At 41.8% G+C, this 16903-nt stretch overlaps 1 protein-coding gene across 1 annotated transcript in view; it reads right to left on the reverse strand.

Annotated features, from left to right (window-relative positions):
* Positions 1–16903, reverse strand: part of GALNT12 (polypeptide N-acetylgalactosaminyltransferase 12) — a 52478-nt gene that overhangs the window by 21349 nt on the left and 14226 nt on the right. The window contains exons 2-5 of the mRNA XM_072852937.1: positions 15906–16075; positions 14996–15185; positions 12168–12353; positions 9736–9853 (exon numbers count right to left, since the gene is read on the reverse strand). Coding sequence (XP_072709038.1) covers positions 9736–9853; positions 12168–12353; positions 14996–15185; positions 15906–16075 — 664 coding nt within the window. The remainder of the gene's footprint in view (positions 1–9735; positions 9854–12167; positions 12354–14995; positions 15186–15905; positions 16076–16903) is intronic.

Consider the following 16903-nt stretch of genomic DNA (forward strand, 5'->3'; position numbering starts at 1 on the left):
AATTATCCCTTTCTTAGCTTCACTTTCTCTGAAAGCATGATAAGAAATGGTCCACAATATTTCTGCAGGTCTAACTGCGGTCTACAATTCAAGTTATACAGGCATTAGAGAGAAGAGAAGAGAAGAGAAGAGAAGAGAAGAGAAGAGAAGAGAAGAGAAGAGAAGAGAAGAGAAGAGAAGAGAAGAGAAGAGAAGAGAAGAGAAGAGAAGAGAAGAGAAGAGAAGAGAAGAGAAGAGAGAAGAAGAGAGAAGAAGAGAGAAGAAAAGAAAAGAGAAGAAAAGAGAAGAAAAGAGAAGAAAAGAGAAGAAAAGAAAAGAGAAAAGAAAAGAGAAGAGAAAAGAAAAGAGAAAAGAAAAGAAAAGAAAAGAAAAGAAAAGAAAAGAAAAGAAAAGAAAAGAAAAGAAAAGAAAAGAAAAGAAAAGAAAAGAAAAGAAAAGAAAAGAAAAGAAAAGAAAAGAAAAATGTTTGTTGTCCAAATTAACCATGCAAATAGCCATCTCAGAAAGAAACCAATGACCAATAACTGATTTCTTACCAGAAATCTTTGCCCGTATTCTACTGGAAAGCTGACCTGACAAAACAGGTAAGCTTATCATATCGTTGGAGAACAGTAAGTTGTGTTCCCATTTCTATGATTGAGGGGTGGACTTGACCACAGACACTATTGCACAAATAATCCATGCGTGTGAGACATGCGCTGCAATCAAACAAGCCAAGCAGTTAAAGCCTCTGTGGTATGGAGGACGATGGCTGAAATATAAATATGGGGAGGCCTGGCAGATTGATTATATCACGCTCCCACAAACCCGCCAAGGCAAGCGCCATGTGCTTACAATGGTGGAACCACCCACCAGATGGCTGGAAACATATCCCATGTCCCATGCCCCATGCCACTGCCCGGAACACTATCCTGGGCCTTGAAAAACAAGTCTTATGGCAACATGGCACCCCAGAAAGAACTGAGTCAGACAATGGGACTCATTTCTAAAACAACCTCATAGACTCCTAGGCCAAAGAGCATGGCATTGAGTGGGTATATCACATCTCCTGTCATGCACCAGGCTCCAGGAAAACTGAATGATACAATGGACTGTTAAAAGGCTACACTGAGAGCAATGGGTGGTGGGACATTCAAGCATTGGGATACACATTTAGGAAAGGCCACCTGGTTAGTCAACACTAGGGGATCTGCCAGTCGAGCTGGCCCTGCCCAGTCAAAACTTTTATGTACTGTAGAAGGGGATAAAGTCCCTGTAGTGCGCATAAAAAATATGCTGGGGAAGACAGTCGGGGTTGTTCCTGCCTCGGGCAAAGGCAAACCCATCCGTGGGATCACTTTTGCTCAAGGAGCTGGGTGCACTTGGTGGGTAATGCAGAAGGATGGGGAAGTTCGACATGCACCTCAAGGAGATTTGATGTTGGGTGAGAACAGCCAATGATTTGAATTGTACAATGTTAATTGCTATATAACACTGTATGTCATCACTACTATGGTTGCTATATGCCATATCAACAGTATTGCAGTAAGAACCACCCAGATTAATGAAGAATGAATTTTGATGAAACCGAGCAAAGTGCAGCGATGATAGAACCAGACAAGCACAGCAGTGATGGAACCAGAACTAGCTTCAACATGCAACAATCCAACATCACACACCATCTCTCCTGCCCTGAAGGACTGTTATGACACATAAAGCCCAAAGTCATGGACTAAATGAACTCAACGGACATTTTAGAGGGATGGCCCATAGACTTAGGGAATGACACGTGTGTGTATATATCAAAAGACAGGAAAGGTGGTGGTGATTAAATAGGATGTGTTGGAAAGTGTGGGACCCGGGCATGACATAGATAGTGTAGAATAAGAGGTGGATATTGTCCTGGTTTTGGCTGGGATAGAGTTAATTTTCTTCCTCTTAGTAGCTGGTATGGTACTGTGTTTTGGATTTAGGATGAGAATAATGTGGATAACACACTGATGTTTTAGCTGTTGCTGAGCAGTGCTTACACTAAGTCAAGGACTTTTCAGCTTCTCATACTGCCCTGCCAGCAAGCAGCCTGGAGGTGCACAAGAAGCTGGGAGGGGACACAGCCAGGACAGCTGACCCAAGCTGGCCACAGGGATATTCCATACCATATGATGTCATGCTGAACAAAAAAAACCTGGGGCGAGTGGGCTGGGGGGGCACAGCCACTGCTTGGGAACTGGCTGGGCACCAGTCAGCGGGTGGTGAGCAATTGCATTGTGCATCACTTGTTTTCTTTATTCTTTTATCATTATTTTCCCTTCCTTTTCTGTCCTCTTAAATTGTCTCTATCTCAACCCATGAGTTTTACCTTTTTTCTGGTTCCCTCTCCTATCCCACTGGGTGGGAGTGAGCAAATGGCTGGGTGGTGTTTAGCTGCCTGCTGGGTTAAACCACAACAGACACATTGCTGCACTTGAACAAACTTGAGGCTGTCACCAATGGCTCCAATAAACTTCCCGTAGAAGTTTTTTGAGAACTGGCACTCCAGTGAGCTAATCCTCCTCGTGTATTCAACTGTGCGAAGGTGGCAGCTCATCTTTCCTTTGTAAACGGAGGACAAGGGAAACTAGCTGAGATATGTTTAAGGGGTAGAGAGGTTTGCTCCCAGATAACCTTCTTGTATAGCACATGCATTTTAATTACATGTTATTCAAATTAACACAGCAGGAGTGAAAGCTATGAGGTAGTGAATAACAACAATGACAACAGATCAGTGATGGGACTTTTCCCATCTCTCTCCCTGGGACTTTTAGGGTTCTAGAAAGTCACTAGAGATGAAGGCTTTCAGCATACACAAGATGGACGTTGTCTTCAGACTGCTAATTTTTTTTTAAGTTATGATTTCTCTCAAATTTCTCAATTTAGAAATCAATGAATGTTGTCTCCATTGATTTGGTTTTGGATAATGACTTCAGACCTTCACATGTGGCACAATACTGTGCTTAATAACAAAATTGTAAGCACTCTCAATACATACGTTTACTTTTGAAACAAATGGTTTCCTTAAATGTATAAGTAATTCATTATTCACCTATAGGGAACACTGGATAAACTTTACTTCCTGGATTTAAAACTTTAATTTCTTGTTTTTCATGAGAGGTTTCTTTCTTCTTTTTTGTTGCTTTTTGGGGAAGCAATATATTTGTCATGTGAACAGAAAGATGATTAAAGGAATTATACAAGAAATCTAGAATTCTGTACTGATCTTTTAAACAATTTGCATATTTTCACAGGTAAGTTACACTACTGTCATTTTGAAAGCTGCTAAGAAACCAGCTATCCACTTTCACTTTAAGATCTCCCTTTTGGGTATTTGTTTCAAAACAATAGCTTTCTTACATTATTATTTCTATATCCAAGATCACTTTTTTTAAGTTGAAATTTATCATGCAAGATTTGTTTGTCAGCAAATATTAAGCGCCATTAAATTTATTAAAGTTTAACAATTTCCATATTTGTTACATTCCACATAAGCATTTTTAATTGATCGTTACTGTTTTATCAGTCTGTTTTTAAACAAGATATGAGGAACGGACCATAAAGACTACTGAAGTAAAAATGTACAGTTAAGAAGGAAGCACATTCTTCTACTCTTCCATGATAAAGTCTGATTTAAATGGAGTAAAACAGACTGACCATATCTCTGTTAAATTGGTGCCAAAAAGAGTGTGGTGGTTTAGCCCCAGCTGGCAACTAAGCACCACACAGCTGCTCGCTCACTCCCCCCCCAGTGGGATGGGGGAGAGAATCGGAAGAGTAAAAGTGAGAAAACTCGAGGGTTGAGATAAAAACAGTTTAATAGGGAAAGCAAAAGCCGCGCACGCAAGCGAAGCAAAGCAAGGAATTCATTCACTGCTTCCCATGGGCAGGCAGGTGTTCAGCCATCTCCAGGAAAGCAGGGCTCCATCACACGTAATGGTTACTTGGGAAGAAAAACGCCATCACTCTGAATGTCCCCCCTTCCTTCTTCTCCCCCAGCTTTATATACTGAGCATGACATCATACGGTATGGAATAGCCCTTTGGTCAGTTTGGATCAACTCTCCTGGCTGTGTCCCCTCCCAGCTTCTTCTGCACCTGGCAGAGCATGGGAAGCTGAAAAGCCTTGACTAGTGCAGCAACAACTAAAGCATCTCTGTATTATCAACACTGTTTTCAGCACAAATCCAAAACATAGCCCCATACCAGTCACTATAAAGAAAATTATCTCAGCTGAAATCAGGACAAAGAGAATTCCACAACAGCTGATTTTTCAATAATTAAAATTCTGAATTTCTCTAAAAAACAAAAAAAACCCAAAAACTGTAGGTTGCTAAGCAATGCTCATTAAATTCTGCTTCCTGTATTAAAACAGTTCAAAACTTCTTGTCTTCCTATTACAAAAAAAATAAGTATATTTCAGCTAAACAAGTCCTCAAAAGGTTTATTTATTTTTTTGAATGGAAAACACATTTTGACCTCTATATAAAATCAGGTACAAATAGAGAGCAAGAAAAAGAGAGAGAAAGCAAGGAATTCACTAGAGAAACCAAAGTTGACTACTAAATGCTAAATAAGGGACTCCGGAGAAGGTTCTCCCCTAAAACTATTTGCACCTCTTTTAACAGAGAAGCACATTAGACTTCATGTATATTCTGCATGCTCACGTGCATGAAAATATGTTTCTTTACTAGGCCTGTCTAGCTTGCAGCTCATTATAAAAGCATACTTTTTTCCTTATGCACAAAAAGAAAACAAGGTGATGTTCATTTTTACTTTCACTTTCATCTTGATGCATGCAGATTATCGATATTTTTTCTTTTCTTTTCAGAGACAGATGGTGGCATTATGAAAAGCTACAGTAAAAGTACAGATCTCACCCTGGGATCCCCATCCCTGCCAGGGTCTTTGGACAACTGACTTAATTGCTGGGTCAATGAACGCTAAATAAGAAAAGCTCTATAAGCTCTACAACCTCCATTCTAATGTTTTAGGACTCTGGAAAAAATAAAAAATAAAAAAAGGATGCTACCTTCTGAACAAAGACAAACTGCAGAAAGTACTCTGTTCCTGCCCCCCTCTGTGCTGCAACTTTGCTTGCCAGCCTGCGGCTGAGCCCCCCTGCGCGGTGCTCGTGCATGATCTGCTGGGAGCCGGGTGGGCAGAGGGGCCCCCCCAGCTGCACGAACCCATCCCACCTGCTCCCACCGCAAGACAGATTTTCAGATCTGGACAGAAAGAAACAATACAAAAAGATCAGAAAAGAGAAGACCCCAGGCAAACGGAGGCATATCATCCAGGCATGTGGGCAATGAAATTTCCAACAGAAGAAAGGACCTAACCAGTACATAATGTTGCTTTCTTGCACATGCGTGGTTTTCCCTCATGCCGTGATGGTGGGTTGAAGGACAGACCGCAGGTGTATCAAGCGGCGGTCCCCAGAAACAAACTTACATTGCAGTGCCACTAGCAGGACCAAGAGCAGAGAGGGGAAAAAAGCTGCAACCTGGTTCCCCTCGCTCCATGTACAGGAGGAGGAAGATGGAAGGGCATGTTTTGCATCCGTCGGAAAGAGGGGTTTCAATGCCCGTTATGCCCATGAAGTGACATTTTATCCAACCAAACAGCATTAAGCAATTCGCAATCAAGGCACATTGACTCAATCCTGCATTCAGCACGCAGCCTGCATCTCTCTTAGTCATCATGCTTTTAGCCAAAGCTTTGTCCTTGTTGCACCTCTCAAAACCACAGAGAATTTCTTCAGTTTAGAATAATCGAAGTATGAGAAAGAGAAGGCTTGAGGACAAGTCCTTTCTTGTCATTGGGAGAGGGTGGTCTTTTCAGAGACGAGAAGAACAATGAATTAATTTACAGTGTTTTTCAGTATCCCCACTCCTAAATTTCAGGTCTAGCAGGTCTAGAAACCACCAAGATAACAGAATTAACACTGATTTATCCCTCTTGACCTTCTTCAGCACCGTGGGCAGCCAGAACACCACAGTTAAGCAACATCACAGCGCTCTGCTCCCTTCCACAAAAACCCTCACCGCAGGAAGCACGAGTACAAAAGGGCTTGAAATCAAATAGAGGAAAGCATGTTGTGCACAATTTGGATCCAAATGCCTAGATCCTGCTGGCAATCTGCACTAGTAAAATTAACACGCCCAGGCATATTTGCTAGCCATTGCACAGCCCGTCCTGCAAAACTGTTGGCCTCTCAGAAGAGAGCTGCGGGGGCAGCCCCTGCGGGGCACGGCAGCGTGCTCGTGCACACTCCCCAGCACGCTGGCTCCTGGGGACTCTGCTGCTGCTTCTTTGGTGCTTCTCCTGTATGCTAGGCAGCCTCTGATGCCTCCTCCGGCCCACAAGACCACATTTCTCCATGTTGAAGGAGCAAAGGCACTGCTCATACATGCTGCTGCACCCCATGGGGTCAAACACCTGGTTCAGGGGAACCAGTAGCATCAAAAATGAGCCTTGCTGCCAAGCCTGGTAGAGGTCAATGGCAATGATAGCTTGGGTCTAAAGCAGCAGCCAGTGCAGGGGCACTCTGTGTTGTACAGGGCAGGGGTCAGGCTTGTCCTGCCTGCAAGCCTTGATCTCCCAAAAAGCGAGACATGAAGAGCAGAAAGCCAAGAACTGCATGTAGACAGGGCCGTCTTCAAGGCTTTCTACAAGGACATGCAGAAAGCTCCCACAATCCATCTCAGAGGAAGAAACCACTGCCATCTGGGGCGGTGCTACCCCTAACTCCTACTGGTTAGGAGGCAACCATTTTGGTGCCACCAAATCTGTGGCAGCCAGGGTCACAGAAGACTGCAGACATTTCAACAATGTACAGTAGATCCCATAAGGTCCACTTCCATCAACTGTGGCTGTTGTTTCCAAGCTTGCTGCTTTGGGAGAGGTGAAAATTTCTGCTAAGAGGCAGAGCATATAGTACTACTTTCAAAAGCAGCATCCTCTCCACCTCACGGGGTGCTCGGTCTGATTGCATGTGCACTAGCAGACACCAACAAGTGCCTGCAAGAGCCAGTCTTGCTCAGGAGATGCACATATCCAACATGCTTGCTGCTGTTACGCTACGTTTGTCGGAGATAGTGTCATGCTCTCTGATGTAGCTTGCTGCTAAACTGACAGTCCCCTGTCTCTGCTTATTTGTCTGCTGCAACAGTGTCATGTAAGAAAGTGAGACACACAGTGTCACTGAGAAAGTAAGAGACACAGCAAGCCCCAGGTCAGCAAGCATCTGTACCCAAAAATGCATGACTCCCTCGTTGTCATCACCCCTTCCAATCCCTCAATAAGCAAGGAAAACAATTTTCCCTTGCCAGAGTTAGCTGGGGATGGCCTCCACCACCAGGTTGCTTTCCAGCTTAACCTACCTTGGGTTGTGACTGATGACGAGCACAATCATTTCTTTGGGCCCCCAAGTATGAACACAATCTATTGCTACTTCTGGCTCCCCGAGCAGCCTCTCAAAAGGAGACATAAAAATCATTTCATCAAGAGCTATTTCATAGCTCCTGACCCCGTGACTGAGCAACTACCCCACAGAAAAGAAATCCCTTCCACTGTGTCATGGTTTAACCCCAGTCGGCAACTAAGCACCACACAGCTGCTTGCTCACTCCCCCAAGGTGGGACGGGGGAGAGAATCGGAAGAGTAGAAGTGAGAAAACTTGTGGGTTGAGATAAGAACAGTTTAATAATTGAAATAAAATAGCAATAATAATAATAGAATATACAAAGCAAGTGATGCATGATGCAGTTGCTCACCACCCACCGACCGATACCCAGCCAGTCCCCAACCAGCGGCCCCCTGGCCAGCCTTCCCCTAGTTTATATACCAAGCATGACATCATATGGTATTGAATAGCCCCTTGGCCAGTTTGGGTCAGCTGTCCTGGCTGTGCCCCCTCCCAGCTTCTTGTGCATCTCTAGCCTTCTCAGTCAGTAGAGCATGGGAAGCTGAAAAGTCCTTGACTACTGTAAGCACTACTTAGCAACAACTAAAACATCAGTGTGTTATCAACATTATTCTCATACTAAATCCAAAACACAGTTCTATACCAGCTACTAGGAAGGAAATTAACTCTATCCCAGCTGAAACCAAGACACAGTGGAAAGAGGGGATCACTGCAACATACACATCAACATGGGCTACCCCAGAACTGGAGCCAGCTGGGGGACTCCTGCTTCAGAAGCTCACAGACCTGATGGAGGTGGGTAAGCTGCTTTGAGCTTCAGGCAGAGACCTGCTAAATTTACTGACTGAGTCTGGACTTACATGCTAGATAAACTTTTCCCTATGTGAGAAAGAAGGTGGTCGTGAATTCAGATCAAGCAGCAATCCCAGCTGAGAAATCCCTCTTCAAAGAGAAACCATGTCAGCTGTAGGTCTGTGCTTATTATCCTCCCTAATCTTTTTCTTTCCTTATTTTTGTGCCCTCTTTGCTAGGATTTCTGCACTACAGGCAGCAGGAGACAGGAACAGCAGCCACAAGACTCCATGCTTCTCTGGTTAACAAGAAGACATCTCACGTGAGACAGTCTGGTGATGCTTCCTTTCTCAAGAGAGTGGTTTTGTAGCATCAAAATACTATTTAGAATCATAGAATGTTTTGGGTTGGAAGAGACCTTTACAGATCTTCTAGTCCAACTGTCCTGCCATGGGCAGGGACACCTTTCGCTAGATCAGGTTGCTCAAAATCCCATCCAACCTGACCTTGAACACTCATTAATCCCTGAAATCTGCCGTCACCTGGTAAAAAAACAAAACAAAACCACCAACTCTCACTTCCCGCAATCCAGTGATACACAGAAATGCAAATATGACCATAAAACATACCTGATGATGAGCAGAAAAAGCAAGGGGAATCCAGGCTACTAAGCTGTGAACTCCCTGCAAGCCAAAACCAGCCCTGCAGTGTACCTCCTACACCACCAGTGGATTGCTTCACCAAGCTGAGGGTGACACGGGGCAAACCACAGGCAGCCGTGCTCAGTGGGAATCAGCAGCAGCACAGGTAACAGGGGAGTTGAGGAGGACAAGGCTGTTTTTCTCGTCAGTCTGGACTGTCTTGTATCTACTCTCTCTTCCCCTGCCATAAATCCTTTTCATTCCAGCATAGCTATCTATCTGCCTCACACCTGAGCACTGGTCTACCCTCCTGTGGGGTACAGCTCTACAGTTCCTGGAGATTCTTCCCATCACCTTTTACAATCTTTACACAGACTCTTCCTCAAGCAAAACAGAATAAAGCCTTCAAGAAGTACAGGGGCTGGCTTGTCCTGCCACCAGCTGCCTCCTGCTCACTCCATCAATCGCAGTGAGAGCTCCAGAGTCACATTAAAGCATTATAAACGTTTCTTTCCAATGATCCTCTTCATGCCACAGAATGGAGCTCTCATGGAGCCACAGAGGATCACTCATCTGCTAATACCACACCACTACTTACATTTTATACTGGCATTCAAAACAAAAGACTTTTTTTTTTTTAATTGTTTTAAAATGGCTACTCTGAAGGAAAAATGTAACTATACTGAAGCATGGGAACAAGGAAAAGAGATTCATATAAACATCTCCCAAAATATTATCTTCTTAACACTTGCTGACATTACAGCTATCTCATTAACTAAAAGGGCATGAAGAAAGAAATAAGAAATGTGGTTTTGTTCTCAGGAAAAACAAAACAAAACAAAACACTTTCAATTGAGCCACTTACCCTAAATGAGAATTCAAGGTTTTCTCCTCCCCAAACTTCCATTCCTGTATCATATGAACCAAGATAATCAAAATACTTCTTGCTCACAGAAAACAATCCACCTGCCATGGTTGGAGACCTATAAAAGAGAAGAGTAACTCTGAATTGAATAAAAAGCAAAAAACATAAATTAACAAATTGCAGATCAAAAATACAGTATCTTTTTATTGTCCATGTTCTCAGTCTTTTCTGGATACAAAGTAACAGTCAGCCATTGATTGGTTAAGTAGTATATCATCAGGCCATTTAATTTAATTTTGTAGTAAAAAATTGTATCAGAAACAAGCTCCAGAATGTATTAAAATAACAATGAAATCAGAGAAGATGAACATTGTGTTAATACAAATTTTTGCAATTACAGTGTCTTTGTGAGTGGCCATAAATGACTAGCCTCTTACCTTCACATAGTAGAACATAAGCTTTTTTGTGGCAGAATTATTTTAGTCAGCTCTGAACTTCTAAGTGCAGTATCCTTACATATTTTACTTAAGTAGTAAGTCAACACACGTTTATGCTTTAGTAATTAATAACAACATTTCTGATCCCATTAATATCAAGTGGAAAAACTCTCAGACGTCAACTGAGCAGAATTAAGTAAATACAGCCCCTGAAGAGATTTTTTTCTAAGATCTGCCCATCTGTATTTTTTTTAATTGTTTACTATGTTTGGAAGAAAAATCAGGGGCCAAGACTGGATCCTCACTGAAAACCACAAGGCCTGGAGCGACAGCGCACTTAGAGAATGTACTTTCAGTAGGGTAGAGTGTGCACGTATATATAAACTTGAATTTGTTCATTACTGTTCCTAATTGTTTACAGTCTTAGAAAATGACCCTCTTTAAAGTGCCAAGCATATAATGCTGGTTGGAACTAAATTCAGCTGACACTTTATGAATTTTGCTAAATTGCTGTTGAGGTAAATATTAACAAATGCTAGGTGCAGTGATCAGATACTCTTAATCTGTCAAAACTGATTTTACCAGCCATCTTTTTGAAGCGACACTGTCTTACGCTGTCATATGTTGTTTCAAAGAATGGAAAGAGATGAGGTGAGACTGAAGGGAAAAAAAACCCCAAACTCCATAACCAGTCAAGCTCTTCTGTCTCACTCCAGATCTCATCTTTCCAAACACAGCTGCCGGTGACACCACTCTCAGCACCACTGCTTTCTCCAGACACTTGCCAAGCTCACAGTCCTCAGGCCACTGTGAAGCTGTATCCCTCATCGTTTTCCCCTTGGTATGCCAAAGACAATTCTTCTTGTTGTGGAGAAGAAAAGTATCATATTTGAACTAAAGGCTTTAAAAAGATTTACTCTATTTTGAAACTTTTTTCCAGGAGGATGTGGACTAATATATGCTGAGAAGGACAAAATTACTGTCTCGCTTTTCCCATTTAAAAATAAAAAAAATGTTCTCTTCTCTCAGTTCAGGTAAGTCCATTAACATTTGTGAAGTACTGGGTGTTATTACCATGATAAGCGACCTAGAAAAGACTGAGAAAATTCTGGGAGAATTCTGTATTTGTTGTAGTCCATAAGATAACAGATAATAAATAAAAGCAAGGACTAACAAAATTGTGATGTTAAAAATGCCAAACAACTGCTTCATTTCTTACAATACACTACTGAAATTCAGAAACTTTCAAATTGAGTGTAGCAGACCCTCAACTATCAGGATTTTGTCTACAGTGTCCATTTTCCAGATGCATTGTTTGTACTCTTACCTTACCTCTCCTAAAAATACAGTATGGAATGACCGAAAATACCGACTGATTGCAACTTGTCTTAAAATAAAACAAGACTAAAAGCCACAAGGAAGACATCTGCATGAGCTCCTATGAGTTAGCCCTTTATAGAAACTATGGTGGGTACAGCTGTATCATTTCACCCCAATGAAGAACTGGCAAACTGGTTCACCTTTGAAAACAGAGCAAGGAACCACCACTACTGCTACAGCACAGATAAAGTCTTCAAAACTACTTCTGTCTTCTTACTGACTGATGATTTTGTTTCCCTTTTTCATCGTTGACCACGATACGTTTTTTACAACGCGGATCTCTGCTTTGCACAGAGGACATCCTTTAGTATTAATCAGTTACAACCTTTCCATGTGCTGATAAGCATCTGTGGGAGTTTGCCTGCAGGAGTCCAGAGACTGCTTGTGCAATAAGGATTCCATATGGAAGATTACACAGGCAGTTCAGCTTTTAGAGCAGTATTTTTTCAGGAGCATGGTGAGCAGGAGCTATTTTGGAAAAAAGGGGAACTAAACAAGATATGTAATTTTTAGTAATATGCTCATTTCTCAAATATTTTTCAGCACCTGGCATTTCCAAGTGAAGTCAAAAGCACTTGTAACATTCACAGTTTCATAAGATGCATAAAAATTAACCTGATCACATCGGTCTTGGACTTCCTCCTTTTTTGTTCTCTTTCAGGGGTACTATGCCAAGTGAAGACCAGTCTCCAGTCAAATCCGCCAATCTGCGGCTCACCAGCATTTCCCAAGTACTCAAATGTATTCCAGTCAATAACATCAATGACAGGGCAGACGACAGCTGATTCTTCTTCTGCAATCCTAATACGATTTTAAAAGAAAAGGATGACTTCCATTAGAAATGTCTCTCAAAAAATAGAACTGTCAAGAACAGAGAATGCTTACAAATACCAAATGCAAAGTTTTGCTCCTTTTCAACTCACGCTGCAACACAAGAAAAGGACAGCTACAAGAACAACCACCAATTTCTTGCTGAGGATGCATCAGGATGGACTCAGCTGTAGGCATCTGGCAAGCATCAATCTTCCTGGACAGTGGAAGCGAGGTATGCCAGATGGCTTGAGATAACACATTCAGCATCTGGCTTGGCTGCCATATCCAGCACCACATTCTCAACAAAAACATCTATTTTGTTTTGTACAGGTAGCTGCATTCAAGATATTTAGAAAGCAGCATGACTATCATTCTGCAAGGATGAATAAGGTAGGCTCTTGGCTCATGGTTGTTCTTGTAGCTGTGATCATCTGCAAAAAGTTACGCTGAGCACTACAACAGTAACTCAAAAAGAAGCCATGAGCTTAAACAGAAAAAAAACCCCCATGTGACACAGGAATTAGATCTCCAACAGTGAAAAATACATGAAGGAGGCCTCCAGAAACCCTGGCAACATAGGAGATAAAAGGAGAAACAAGATAGTACTGCAGAATGACACACCTATCAGCGAGGCTGATGTAAAGACAGTTAAGATCTTTATCGTACTAAGAATACTGATGACATTTCTTGCAGGTCGACTTCTACAAGGAGATTAACTCCTTCCTCCCATTTCTCAGTACCATGCAGGGTTTTCTAGATTCCTTTCCAAAAGCATTGCCCTTACAAAAGACCGTGGGATCCTTTGCCTTCACCTCAACTTCTGGAAAGGCGTCTCAGTACCAGGAGAGATCAACTTCAAGCACACAAGCTCAAGCTAAGGCTTTTCTCCTAAATCACTCCTTAGCAATCTTCTCTGTACTAGTCTTAGACATCTCCTGTTAGTTCAGTGAAAAACTGACTTGTTTGACTTTATGATGCTGGTACTTGTTTTAGCCCTGCATCTTCTGATTTGGGTATTCCAGAGGAGAAGAAAAACTGAACACTTTATATTGCCAAACAAGGAAGAGACCCGATGTATGTGTCATTCGAGGGGAGCCAGTTCCTCATGGGATTATTAAGCTTAAAACCCGCAGGCTGATCAAGGGGCTCTGACTCTGAAATTAGAGCAGCTTGTGGTGGTTAAATGCAGCAGACAACAGAAACGGTTCCAAAGAAGTATTGTCTGAGCTGAGAAAGACTGCCTTAAATATGAAATAGTCCCTTGTTGCCAGAGGGAAGATGTGACACAGCTGTTTTCTTCTTTATGATCTCCCATTGAAATCCTGTTTGGTAGAGCACACAAAAGGGCTTATACAAATATTGCTATCTCCTGTCTCGCCTGCATAAAGCTGAGGTACAAAGCAATGAGAATGATACATACACAGAGGAAAAAAATTCCCAATAAAATGTAAAAATGCTTTGTTGCTCCTGTAAAGGAAAAGGAGTAAAAATTAGGTATCTGGCACATGATTTCAGTTATGAAAGGAATCAAGTAAGTGAAAATCCATCACCTTTTCTGTAAGTTAAGAATTAACGAGGTGGTACAATGCACAGGCAGCTTACAAATACAATTATGTTTGCAGTGCAAAATGCTAATGCTGTTGTATGGCTTCCATACATTTGAGTCAAGATATGCCATGCAAACGTCCCCTTAGAGATGTACGTCTGCATCTGCAGCAAGAAGGGCAAAAATTCCAAGACATATCCAGGGCTAACTTTTTACAGAAGGCGATTTATCACACTTAAAATTATCCTAATCCTTCCTCAAGATTGCCATCTAGTGGTCTGCTAAAGAAGTGAAGAAATTACAGAATCGTCTCCACAGTTATGTACTGTTTCTTCAGAGGACTGGTTAAAACCATGCTTATTCTTTGATTTTTACCCCTTTTCCTTTCTTCGCACTATATATACTGTTCATAGTTAACCCAAAGTTATCTGGAATATACTCGGGATGAAATGTAGAAACAAGTCAAATATGACAACTTTAAGAAAAAAAGAAAAAAATTAAAATATTATTCCAGATACAATTTCAAATGGACATGGGAAGTTTGAGAACACAAGTTCCACTAGGAATCAGGAAGACTTGCACACCTCAAGACCGCGTGTGGTTTTGGAAATGTCTCTCCAGCTGGAGAGAGATGGATTAGCTCAGGACTGGGAAGACGGAGTTTATTGCCTTCTCTTCCAATCTGCTTATGTGTACGTTGCCCTGCAACAGGAGATGTCTCTGGGCACACATCTTTCCAGACCTTCTCATCCACCACCCAGGCTGACAGAAGTAGCCACCTTTCCCAAGGTAGTTTCAAAGCTGGGGGAGGATTCCTCTTCCTGAAAAAAAAACTTTCCCTTCTCTGAAGAAAAAGAGCAGCCTGGTCCTCGGGAGAAAACAAAAATCCACCTCCTGATCTTCCACACTTCCATTCGCTACCCCACCGCCAGGAAACAAACACTCGCAGTGCCTCAGGGACCAGGCTGCAGGAACCTTGGGTAAACGTCTACCAAGAGCCATTTTTCCACTGCAGAAGCGTGTGCCAAACCGTTTATTCTTCTTCTGCAGCGGGACAGAAAACCAGCCCAGAGCACATCCTCACCTTGCCAGCAGCGGCTCCAGCCAGCCCTCGTGGCATTCGCAGTGGCAGTCCAGGAACGTCAGGATTTCTCCTTTCGCCACAGATGCCCCCAGCAGCCGGGCTCGAACCAGCCCCTCGCGCTTATTTGCACGGATAAGACGCACCTTGCGTAAGCCAGCCACGTAGTTTTCCAAAGTCTCCTTTAAATGTTCTGTAACAAATGAAAAAGAAAGAAATAGTTCTGGAACGATTGGTTTATGTCATGCTACAGAAAGCTCTCTTTTCAGCAGCGTATTACTTATAGCAGTGCTTTAAAGATACCAGTATTTTGAACTCTGATTCTGCTGTACTGTCTACACTAGGACAGGACAAGGAAAAAGCACAGAACTTGGATGGACACAAATCACAGTTACTTTCAAGAAATTGAATGCTTCCTATTTGCCTCTGCAATTCATTTCCAAATTGTTAAGTGCTTCTCAAATGTTACGTAAAACTTTTTCCATGTAAAAGTTTTATTCTTAACACCATTCATGTGTGGTGGAAAATGCCAGCGTTGTCTTTGTGTCCCATAATTCAAATTAAAACAGATAACCAGGTAGCTCTCACTATACTAGACACCAGGGCAACCTTGGAGCAATCGAAACTTGCTCAAATTAGGAAACCTGAATTGCACTGACCAGACTGTACATTATCTATATATGCAAGCACTCATGTTACAACACAGCAAATGTGCTTCCCCATTCTAAACTAAATTTGGTCCAGAAGTCAATTTTTTCACTGGCATGCTACAAGAAAAACTATTCTCCAGTTAGATGCTTGTGTTGTACAATTTTATGGTATGTTACCCAAACAGCATATCTTTTTCTCCTGTGGACTGGCTGACCAAAAAACCCCATCAACAATCAACATTATTTAGAACTATTCTTCCTACCTTTGTCACTGTAATCGTCTACAAGGATAACTTCTTCCAAAAGTATATCTGGAGATGTCTCAAGAACACTATGAACAGTTCGCAGAAGTGTTGACCAAGCCTCATTATAAAAAGCTATCACAACGGAGGTTTTCGGCAGGCTGTAATAATCATACTTCTTCTCTCTGCATCTGTAAGGGAGGCGATTACACTTAGTACAAGTGCAAAAGCATTTGTTAATTTTCAGAAAGCTATTCTCAAATGAAGACTTTGTATGCTATTTACTAACCGTAAGCATATAAAGGATCTTAAAAGAACTGTATGTACATGGAAAAGTCATGCAAACACTTTCAGGAAGCTGGTCTGCCAGAAGTCCCATTTCCGCAGCAGCATTATGACTAAAATTCTGCAACCCCCTAAAATGTCTAAAACCAAAAATAATAGAAGGTATTCTGGGCTGGTGTATGTGCAGTAGCTGTCTTTGCACAATATTATCTCAAGTAGAAGAATAAGCAATAGCCAAAACGTGCCTCAAATTACAGAAAGAAAAAAAAAACAAAACCTAAGCGCGGTAAAAACAGTAGCATAAATTACTGCTAACTTGTGCTTTGGAAAATAAAACAAGCGCTAGACAGCAAAAATATAACTGTGAAGGAACAGCAACATATAGAGAGAAAAAACAGCAACAGAACTGAGACATATGTACACAGAAGCAGATTTTGGGAAGACCACAGAACTGCCAAGATATAATAGTGAAATCCGCAAAAAACACAGACAGACATAGAAATGCATAGTTTTGGCTCTATGGAGAGCCAGGAAGTTTGCAACCCTTTGGATTAAGCTCCAGAATGTATTTCCTATAAATACATATATTTATGAACTTCCCTAAATGAACATAAGGATGCCAAGAAACGTACAGCTGAGCCAAATGTGTAAATTGTTAAAGATTCCCCTGGTCTGAAAGAATTCCAAAATAATGACAGTATTTATTACCATTTATCCTCTTTTCTTAGAGCATT

This window comes from Ciconia boyciana, chromosome 2, assembly GCF_034638445.1.
Source record: "Ciconia boyciana chromosome 2, ASM3463844v1, whole genome shotgun sequence".
NCBI lineage: Eukaryota > Metazoa > Chordata > Aves > Ciconiiformes > Ciconiidae > Ciconia > Ciconia boyciana.